This window comes from Oncorhynchus gorbuscha, linkage group LG20 (assembly GCF_021184085.1).
Source record: "Oncorhynchus gorbuscha isolate QuinsamMale2020 ecotype Even-year linkage group LG20, OgorEven_v1.0, whole genome shotgun sequence".
NCBI lineage: Eukaryota > Metazoa > Chordata > Actinopteri > Salmoniformes > Salmonidae > Oncorhynchus > Oncorhynchus gorbuscha.
In genome coordinates this window covers 39,729,149-39,740,175 of record NC_060192.1, presented here as the reverse complement: position 1 = coordinate 39,740,175, position 11,027 = coordinate 39,729,149, and the positions used below count along the sequence as shown (strand labels likewise).

General features: G+C 43.5%; 1 protein-coding gene across 1 annotated transcript in view; it reads right to left on the bottom strand.

Annotated features, from left to right (window-relative positions):
• Window positions 1-7,412: 7,412 nt before the first annotated feature.
• Window positions 7,413-11,027, bottom strand: part of LOC124006912 (SR-related and CTD-associated factor 4-like) — a 45,378-nt gene continuing 41,763 nt past the window's right edge. Inside the window, exons 18-20 of the mRNA XM_046317101.1 lie at window positions 10,944-11,027; window positions 8,535-9,134; window positions 7,413-7,582 (exon numbers count right to left, since the gene is read on the bottom strand). The exon at window positions 10,944-11,027 is cut by the window's right edge and continues 21 nt beyond it. Coding sequence (XP_046173057.1) covers window positions 7,413-7,582; window positions 8,535-9,134; window positions 10,944-11,027 — 854 coding nt within the window. The remainder of the gene's footprint in view (window positions 7,583-8,534; window positions 9,135-10,943) is intronic.

Below are 11,027 nucleotides of genomic sequence, written 5' to 3'. Positions count from 1 at the left end.
TATTTTGGCAACAGAATACAGTTATTATTAGAAGTAGGGTCATTTATACTTTCTTAGACAATTTGCTCGTTCACCGAACATACTGTTCTGGTCTATTTAGCCCCCCAAAAAAATGTAATCTGGTATTGTGTTCAACACCTGAAATTACCGTCTGCGAGAATGTGGCTCTCTCAGGCTTTCATCTATTTTACCACTAGAAAAACACATTTTTGACCTGCGCCAGAGTACTGAAAAGTTCTGGAAAATGTGGTCACCATCGTTTAGTTTAGATTGTTATTTAGTCACATGCACAGGACTGTAGATATAGTCGCAGGGTGAAATACTGCAGATCAGAGCTCGAACAATGCAGGTGTGAATGAAACAATGAAACACACATTACCAGTCAAACATTTGGATACACCTACTCATTCAAGAGTTTTTCTTTATTTTTTATTTTTTAACTATTTTCTACATTGTAGAACAACAGTGAAGACACATCAACATTATAAAATAACACATATGGAATCATGTAGTAACCAAAAAAGTGTTAAATAAAATCAAAATATATTTTATATTTGAGATTCTTCAAAGTAGCCACCTTTTGCCTTGATGACAGCTTTGCTCACTCTTGCCATTCTCTCAACCAGCTTCATGAGGTAGTCACCTGGAATGCATTTCAATTAGCAGGTGTGCCTTGTTAAAAGTACATTTTTGGAATTACTTTCCTTCCTAACGCATTTGAGCCAATCAGTTGTGTTGTGACAAGGTAGGGGTGGTATAAAGAAGATTATTACTATTTGGTAAAAGATCAAGTACATATTATGGCAGGAACCGCTCAAATAAGCAAAGAGAACCGACAGTCCATCATTACTTTAACGTCACACCCTGATCTGTTTCACCTGTCTTTGTGTTTGTCCCCACCCCCCTCCAGGTGTCGCCCATCTTCCCCATTATCCCCTGTGCATTTATACCCGTGTTCTCCGTCTGTTGCCAGTTCGTTTTGTTCATTCATACCTACCAGCGTTTTCCCCCTTGCTCCTGACCTCTGCCTGCCCTGACCCTGGGCCTGCCTACCGTCCCGTACCTTTGCCCCACTACTCTGGATTACCGACCCCTGCCTGACCCTGACCCCGTCTACCCAGTCTACCTTTGACTGCCCATGTTCAAATTAATACACTTTTGTTACTTCGACACCGTCTGTCTTACCTTCAAACGTGTTACTTTAAAGACATGAAGGTCAGTCATTACGGAAAATTTCAAATAACTTTGAAAGTTTTTTCAAGTGCAGTTGCAAAAAAAACATCAAGCGCTATGATGAAACCGCCACAGGAAAGGAAGACCCAGAGTTACCTCTGTTGCAGCGGATAAGTTCATTGAAGTTAACTGCACCTCAGATTGCAGCCCATATAAATGCTTCACGGAGTTGAAGTAACAGACACATCTCTACATCAACTGTTCAGAGAAGACTGCGTGAATCAGGCCCCTCATGTTGGAAAAGCATTCCAGGTGAAGCTGGTTGAGAGAATGCCAAGAGTGTGCAAAGCTGTCATCAAGGCAAAGGGTGATATATTTTGATTTGTTTAACACTTTTTTGGTTACTACATGATTCCATATGTGTTATTCCATCATTTCGATGCCTTCACTATTATTCTACAATGTAGAAAATAGTGCAAATAAAGAAACCCTTGAATGAGTAGGTGTGTCCAAACTTTTCACTGGTACTTGTACATATTACGTCAACTACCTCTACCACTGCACATTGACACGGTAGTGTATGTATATAGAACATTTTTGGTTAAGGGCTTGTAAAGTAAGCATTTCACAGTAAAGTCTACACCTGTTGTATTCGACCATGTGACAAATACATGCGATTTGCCTTGGCTAGGATGAGGCTACTTTACCTTAAATCAATTTACAGTTAACACCACAATAATACCAGACCTTTTTGTTCAAATACTCTTAAAATTAAGTTCACGTACATTTTGAAATAAGTATTCAGAGATATTTTATTTGGAAAATACAAGTATTGGAAAGTATTGCAATGTATTTGAAAATACTCAACAACAACACAAAAAAACACAGATTATTTTCAAATACAAATGAATACTCCCATGCATTTGGACCCAGGTCCGTAAGAGTATTTGAAATAATGTATTTGAAAATATTGTAGCGATTTTTAACCCAAGAGAGAGGCGTGTACACATGAGGGAGTTGGTTTAGAGAAGCGGGGGGGTATTGTAGCGACCTTAACCGAACATTTAGCGTAGGTTCAGACCTCTTGGCGTAACGGTTAGGTTAAGGTGTTTGACTGTTGTTGGACATGAGTTCGAGTGCTGGTCGGGGCTACAATACTTTCAAATACATCCATTTAAAGTCGTTGATTTCAGCCACATTATTATGAAATACTCAAAATACAGTATAGGTATATTTAAATAAATAATAAAATACACAAGTCTATATAGTACTATGTCTAGGCTATATGTGTTAACTTTAAAATCAGCTTACTTTTGACCCTGTTTTACAACATTGGAGTTGTAGGTTTGGTATCAAGAATAAGCCGATTAGAAATTGGGTCAAACTGGAACAACTATACACATAACCAGAGTGGTCTTCTACGACACTAGGCTAGATCTCTCTCAAACCAGCTTCACATTCCGGCTCCGTAACTGTGGTATTATAACATACCAAACAAAAACAACAACTTGTGATTAATAAAATACTTCTCTAATGAAAGGGGGACGATGATGCAATCTTTGCGAGCGGGAGGGAATCTGATTACAAACTGGATAAACGGAGTTAACCTGCCCAGGGAACAGGTTAATATCGATGGATTCGTCGCCATAGAAATGTACCTGGCTAAAAGGTGAGTCGTTGCGACTGGTTATCCAGAGTTGAACTCAAAGTTGACCAAAGTTACCTCGCCGGCGACTCAACCCTGAAATCACATATTATTGGCGGTCAGGGGAAGAACGGACGACTCTACCACCTCTGAGGGCATACGATGTACGAAGCATGTACAACCAGGATGAGGCCCATACATCACAATTCCCGGTGATATGGATTCAACTTTACATGGATAGAGGAACTCTGGTCATGTAAATTAAAATCACGCCTATTATATTTGTAAAGTCATTTAACTTGTATCCTAAAATCCTGCAACGGGCTAACGTCCTGTCCAGAGGGCTACCTGTCCATCATGCTGCCTCACGCTACACAAACAGCGCATTAGGAAAGTATTCAGGGCTAATTTTTCCCCCACATCTTGTTATGTTACAGCCTTATTCTAAAATGTATTAAATAAGAAAAATCCTCAGCAATCTACACACAAATACCCCACAATGAGAAAACGGAAAAAACGCGTTTAGAAATGTTTGCAAATACAAAAATAGCTTATTTACATAAGTATTCAGACCCTTTGCTATGAGACTCTAAATTGAGCTCAGGTGCTTCCCGTTTCCCATTGATCATCCTTGAGATGTTTCTACAACTTGATTGAAGTTCACCTGTGGTAAATTCAATTAATTGGACATGATTTGGAAAGGCACACACCTGTCTATATAAAGGTTTCACAGTTGACAGTGCATGTCAGAGCAAAAACCAAGCCATGAGATCGAAGGAATTATCTTAGAGACAGGATTGTGTCGAGGCACAGATCTGAGGAAGGGTACCAAAACATGTCTGCAACATTGAAGGTCCCCAAGAACACAGTGGCCTCCCATCATTCTTAAATGAAAGAAGTTTGGAACCACCAAGACTTCCTAGAGCTGGCCGCCCGGCCAAATTGAGCATTAAAGTTGACACTGTAATTGCTGCCAAAAGGTGCTTCACAAAGTACTGAATATTTATGTAAATGTGCTATGTTTTAAAAACTTTTTTTTATATACGAGCAAAAATCTTTAAAAAAAACTTTTTGCTTTGTCTTATGGGGTAGTTTGTAGATTGCAAAAAAAAAAAAAAAAATCATAAATTTTAGAATAAGGCTGTAACGTAACAAAATGTGGAAAATTCAAGGGGTCTGAAGGCACTGTAGGCTCCTGCCCTATAGGCCATTCTGGTTCAGATAAGGCCACTTACTTTCCAGTTCACACAGTTCTATAGGTCTAGTATAACTTGGCCCATACAGGTATCAAACCCTCAACATCAGTGTTTGTAACGCCAGGGGCAGGAAAAAAATGGATTAAAGTTGACAAACAAACCTGACATACGGACCCTGTTCATAAACTTTAGGAGGAAGATAGGAAGGACAGATGTTTTCAAGCAGGAACTTTACATAAAAGACCACTTTAAGGTCTGACGACATCCAACAAACTTTGATTTTGTAGTGAAATATCACTTCAAAAAAAAAAGGTTCATAACAGATTAGTTATTGAGCTCAGCAAAGAAGGGGTGACTCTTTCATCATGGGTTTGAGAAATCAAAATCGACAAATCAGAAAAAGGCTAGGTCTGGTACGAAAATAGTTTATTATTAAAAACAATTTCCCTATCGCTGAAATATTAGGAGATTTTATTCCATTGTTTCTTTCTTTTAACTTAAAAACGAAACAAACTTTTCATATCCTAAAGCCTTGCTGTAACATTTACCAGTTTAAAAAAACTTTACAGCAAAAAGAGGCCTTTTTGTTCATTTTTTCCTGTCGTGATGCTCAAAATTAACAACATATCGAGTGGCAACTGGCAATAAAAAAAGCATATTTACAGCATCTAAACGCCCTCAGACCTCTCTTTTCTCTTCATCTGGGTCGTATTCATTAGTGCGTACCGTAGCAAAACGCTTTTGCAGCGGAAAGATGGAAAAAAAGAATGTTTCTTATTGGACAAGTTCAGGTAGCTCCTCCCTGTTTCAGTCCATTTTATTCCATTTGGTACCTAATGAATACAACCCTGAATTGAACTTGGGTTTGTCAGTGTTTAAAAAAAACAAAAAACAAAAACATTCCAGCTCTAAAATGGGCGTGGTTACTCAGAGGTCAGGGGTCAGTCAGATAAAAACACTAAAACAGTCCTTCCAGTTACAGTATGGACTCCTGGCTTCCTTTCTTTACTTTGTCTGCAACCGATTGGACAACTGAACACAGCTACCACATTGCTTTGTGAGAGCAGGAAGTGGAGGAGACGAGGACAGATTATTTAGATGACCCCTTTTTAAAAGTCCTTTCCTCGTCTCCTTTCCTTCATGACCACTGATGGGTATAAGGACTGGATGGGTTTTTTAGTTGACATCGTATTACTGCGGATGCCAAGCACATCTTCTCTCTGTTAGGGTGGTCAACGAAGGAGAGGAGACGAGTAAAGGAGGCCATTGAGAGACCGTTAGGGAAAAGATGTAGAAGTGACCTGTAGCCACAGATCCAGGATCAGATATTCAATACAGTCCAAATGGCAGTATACAGTACACTGACCAGAGCGCCCGTGGTCCTTCTGTAGCTCAGTTGGTAGAGCATGGCGCTTGTAACGCCAGGGTAGTGGGTTCGATCCCCGGGACCACCCATACGTAGAATGTATGCACACATGACTGTAAGTCGCTTTGGATAAAAGCGTCTGCTAAATGGCATATATTATTATTATTATATTAGTCCAGTCCATGGTCTAGTAGTCCAGTCCATGGTTTATTAGTCCAGTCCAGGGTCTAGTAGTCCAGTCCAGGAGCCTTCGGGAAAGTATTCAGACCCCTTGACCCTTTTCCATTTAGTTACAGCCTTATTCTAAAATTTATTAAATTGTTGTTGTTTTTTAAAACGTCAATCTAGACACAATACCCCATAATCACAAAGCAAAAAGTTGTACATTAATTCTTTGCAAATGTATATTTTAAAAAACAAACAAAACAGAAATACCTTATTTACTTAAGTATTCAGACCCTTTGCTATGAGACTCTAAATTGAGCTCAGGTGCTTCCCGCTTCCCATCGATCATCCTTGGAGATGTTTCTACAACTTGATTGGGGAGATTTTGATTAGACATGAAAACCATCCCTGCCTGTAGTAAATTCAATTGATTGGACATGATTTAGAAAAAGGCACACACCTGTCTATACAAGGTCCCACAGTTGACAGTGCATGTCAGAGGAAAAACCAAGCCATGAGGTCGAAGGAATTGTCCATAGAGCTCAAAGACAGGATTGTGTCGAGGTACAGATCTGGGGAAGGGTACCAAAACATTTCTTCAGCATCGAAGGTCCCCAAGAACACAGTGGCCTCCATTCTTAAATGGAAGAAGTTTGGAACCACCAAGACACTTCCTAGAGCTGGCCGCCCGGCAAAACTAAGCAATCTGGGGAGAAGGGCCTTGGTCACGGAGGTGACCAAGAACCCAATGGTCACTCTGACAGAGCTCTAGAGTTCCTCTGTGGAGATGGGAGAACCTTCCAGAAGGACAACCATCTCAGCAGCACTCCACCAGACTGAAGCCACTCCTCAGTAAAAGGCACATGACAGCCCGCTTGGAGTTTGCCAAAAGGCACCTAAAGGATTCTCAGATCATGAGAAACAAGATTCTCTGGTCTGATGAAACCAAGATTGAACTATTTAGCCTGAATGCCAAGAGTCACATCTGGAGGAAACCTGGCACCATCCCTATGGTGAAGCATGGTGGTGGCAGCATCATGCTGTGGGGATGTTTTTCAACGGCAGGGACTGGGAGACTAGTCAGGATCGAGGGAAAGATATACGGATGAAAACCTACTCCAGAGCGCTCAGGACCTCAGACCGGGGTGAAGGTTCACCTTCCAGCAGGACAACGACCCTAAGCACACAGCCAAGACAACGCAGGTGTGGCTTCAGGACAAGTCTCTGAATATCCTTGAGTGGCCCAGCCAGTATCCGGACTTGAACCCAATCTAACATCTCTGGAGAGACCTGAAAATATCTGTACAGCGACACTCCCCATCCAACCTGACAGAACTTGAGAGGATCTGCAGAGGTGTGCCAAGCTCGTAGCGTCATACACAATAAGACTCAAGGCTGTAATCACTGCAAAACGTGCTTCAACAAAGTACAGAGTAAAGGGTCTGAATACTTATGTAGATGTGATATTTAAGTTTTTTTATTTTCAATATGTTTGGGGGGGCAGGGGGGCTATTTAATCCATTTTAGAATAAGGCTGTAAAGTAACAGAATGTTGAAAAAAGTCAAGGGGTCTGAATATTTTCCCGAACGCTCTGTATATTACCATCCCCTATGGCTAAGGTTACAATTGGAGGGATAAGGGGAATCTGATTCTAGATCTGTGGTTGAGGGGCAACATCAAACTAGCCTGGTTCCAGATCCGTTTGCGCTCTTGCCAGCTCCATTGCTGTAAATGTCAAGCCAAACATGACAATTCCATGAGTTAGTGACAGGAGTTGTCAAGAAGTCAGAAACAGACTGGCACCTAGGCTAACATTAAAATTAAAAAAAATGTTTTTTTTTTTTTTTAAGTTTCATTTGGTAGCCACTAGCCTATGACTGCCTCAGTCTCCTGTGTCTCAGCCGCTTGTGTTTTCTCTATGGGGCGAGGTTGACTTGTAGGTTCAGATACACACGCCACAGGCGGTTCAGTAGCAGTCACTTCAACAGGGAATCCAGAGGGTTCTGATTCCACCTTCTGTTGGGATTGGAAGGGTTCTACAGTGGAATCTTTAGAATCTGTAGGAGGTTCTTTAGAGGGTTCTTTCGTAGCAGCAGCAGCAGCAACAACAGTAGTAGGTGGGGGGTTTTCTGTGTTGTTGTTGTCAGAGTTCCGGAGCTTGAGTTCCACGTTCTCTGTTTCTACCTCTGCTTTGTCTCCTAGTCGATCGTCTGTGTCCCAACGAGATGTCCTCTCTCTGTTCCTCGGTCGCCTCTGCCTCTCTCCCTCTCCTCCCTCACTCCTGCCGAGCCCCCTTTCTCCTACCTCTCCTCTCCCCCTCTCCCCTACCCCCCTTTCTCCTACCTCTCCTCTACCTCTCTCTCCTACCTCTCCTCTACCTCTCCCCCTCTCTCCTACCCCCTTTCTCCTACCTCTCCTCTATCTCTCCCCCTCTCTCCTACCTCTCCTCTATCTCTACCCCTCTCTACCTCTCCTCTATCTCTACCCCTCTCTACCTCTCCTCTATCTCTACCCCTCTCTACCTCTCCTCTATCTCTACCCCTCTCTACCTCTCCTCTATCTCTCCCCTTTCTCCTACCTCTCCTCTATCTCTCCCCCTTTCTCCTACCTCTCCTCTACCTCTCCCCCTCTCTCCTACCTCTCCTCTACCTCTCCCCCTCTCTCCTACCTCTCCTCTACCTCTACCCCTCTCTCCTACCTCTCCTCTACCTCTCCCCCTCTCTCCTACCTCTCCTCTACCTCTACCCCTTTCTCCTACCTCTCCTCTCCCCCTCTCCCCTACCTCTGATCCTCTACCTCGCTCCCTCTCTCCTCCCGCACTCCTTCCACGCTCACTCTCTCCTCCGTCTCCTCCTCTCCCTCGTTCCCTCTCTCCATCAGGACTGCTTCGTCTCTCTCTCCAGTCCCGCCTGTCTCTATCTCTCTCCCACCCTCCCCCTCCTCTCGGCTCTCCCCCGTCCTCCTGCCACCCCCCAAACCTTTCCCTACCCTCCATCCTTTCTCCCCATCCTCCTCCTCTCCCTCCATCCTCAAACCGCCTCCCCCCTCCACCAAACCTCTCCCTATCCCTCTCCCAGTCCCTTTCTCTCTCCCTGTCTGGATCCCTGTCCCTAAACCCAGGTCTCTCCCCCCTGAAGGGCCCCCTCCCCTCAATCTCCTCCGGCCCATCTGGCCCTCGAGGGCCCCCCCTCATGAAGGGTGGTGGGGGCCCCCCAGGGAGGGGCCCGTGGGGAGGGAAGGGACCCCTCATGGGATGGGAAGGGGGCATGCCCATCCCAAACCCACGTGGGCCCCCGGGCGGCAGAGGGGGGCCATCGTGGTGGATCATGTGAGGGTGGGGGCCCCTGTTGGGTGGCATCATCTGGGGTGGCATGTTGTGGTGGGGAGGGCCCCGAGGGGGGTGGGGGCCATGTGGGCCACCGTGGGGAGGAGGGAAGCGCTGCATGTGAGGTGGGGGGAGGACCGGACCAGGAGAGTGGACTGGGGGGCGCTGGAGGGGGATCATGCCGGGGCGAGCCCCAAGAAGACCACCAGACAGCGGGATGGGACCGCCTGGTGAGCCCCCTGGAGGACCAGGCACCTGGTTACCTGATGAGGGAACAGAGAATACAGGTTTAATAGACGTGGTCTGATAAACATCTATCAGGTAACTACTAGAGACAGTAACATGGTCTGATAAACATCTATCAGGTAACTACTAGAGACAGTAACATGGTCTGATAGACATCTATCAGGTAACTACTAGACTACTAGAGACAGTAACATGGTCTGATAAACATCTATCAGGTAACTACTAGAGACAGTAACATGGTCTGATAGACATCTATCAGGTAACTACTAGAGACAGTAACATGGTCTGATAGACATCTATCAGGTAACTACTAGACTACTAGAGACAGTAACATGGTCTGATAAACATCTATCAGGTAACTACTAGAGACAGTAACATGGTCTGATAGACATCTATCAGGTAACTACTAGAGACAGTAACATGGTCTGATAGACATCTATCAGGTAACTACTAGAGACAGTAACATGGTCTGATAAACATCTATCAGGTAACTACTAGAGACAGTAACATGGTCTGATAAACATCTATCAGGTATCTACTAGACTACTGAGACAGTAACATGGTCTGATAAACATCTATCAGGTAACTACTAGAGACAGTAACATGGTCTGATAAACATCTATCAGGTATCTACTAGACTACTAGAGACAGTAACATGGTCTGATAAACATCTATCAGGTAACTACTAGAGACAGTAACATGGTCTGATAAACATCTATCAGGTAACTACTAGAGACAGTAACATGGTCTGATAAACATCTATCAGGTAACTACTAGACTACTAGAGACAGTAACATGGTCTGATAAACATCTATCAGGTAACTACTAGAGACAGTAACATGGTCTGATAAACATCTATCATGTATCTACTAGACTACTAGAGACAGTAACATGGTCTGATAGACATCTATCAGGTAACTACTAGACTACTAGAGACTGTAACATGGTCTGATAAACATCTATCAGGTAACTACTAGACTACTAGAGACAGTAACATGGTCTGATAAACATCTATCAGGTAACTACTAGACTACTAGAGACAGTAACATGGTCTGATAGACATCTATCAGGTAACTACTAGACTACTAGAGACAGTAACATGGTCTGATAAACATCTATCAGGTATCTACTAGACTACTAGAGACAGTAACATGGTCTGATAGACATCTATCAGGTAACTACTAGACTACTAGAGACAGTAACATGGTCTGATAAACATCTATCAGGTATCTACTAGACTACTAGAGAAAGTAACATGGTCTGATAAACATCTATCAGGTATCTACTAGAGACAGTAACATGGTCTGATAAACATCTATCAGGTAACTACTAGACTACTAGAGACAGTAACATGGTCTGATAAACATCTATCAGGTAACTACTAGAGACAGTAACATGGTCTGATAAACATCTATCAGGTATCTACTAGACTACTAGAGACAGTAACATGGTCTGATAAACATCTATCAGGTAACTACTAGACTACTAGAGACAGTAACATGGTCTGATAAACATCTATCAGGTATCTACTAGACTACTAGAGACAGTAACATGGTCTGATAAACATCTATCAGGTAACTACTAGACTACTAGAGACAGTAACATGGCAGTCCGCTGTGCTGGTATGTGTGGTCCTTGTCTTCCACAGAGGTTAGGTCAGGACTCCATGCTGTGCAAAACACATAATTACCCCTTAAAGCCCCTCACTGTACTCTACTCTGCCCTCCAATCGACTCTCCGCCCTCTCCAATCGACTCTCCGCCCTCTTCCTCTACAACCTTTAGTAAAAGACTATTCTACTATGATGTCTGATTAAGGTTACAAACCCAGGCCGGCTGGATCCAGAGACAGTTCAACTACCCCTACACCCCCTGCTGCTGAGGGAGGGGGGCCAGAGGGGCCCAATGGCA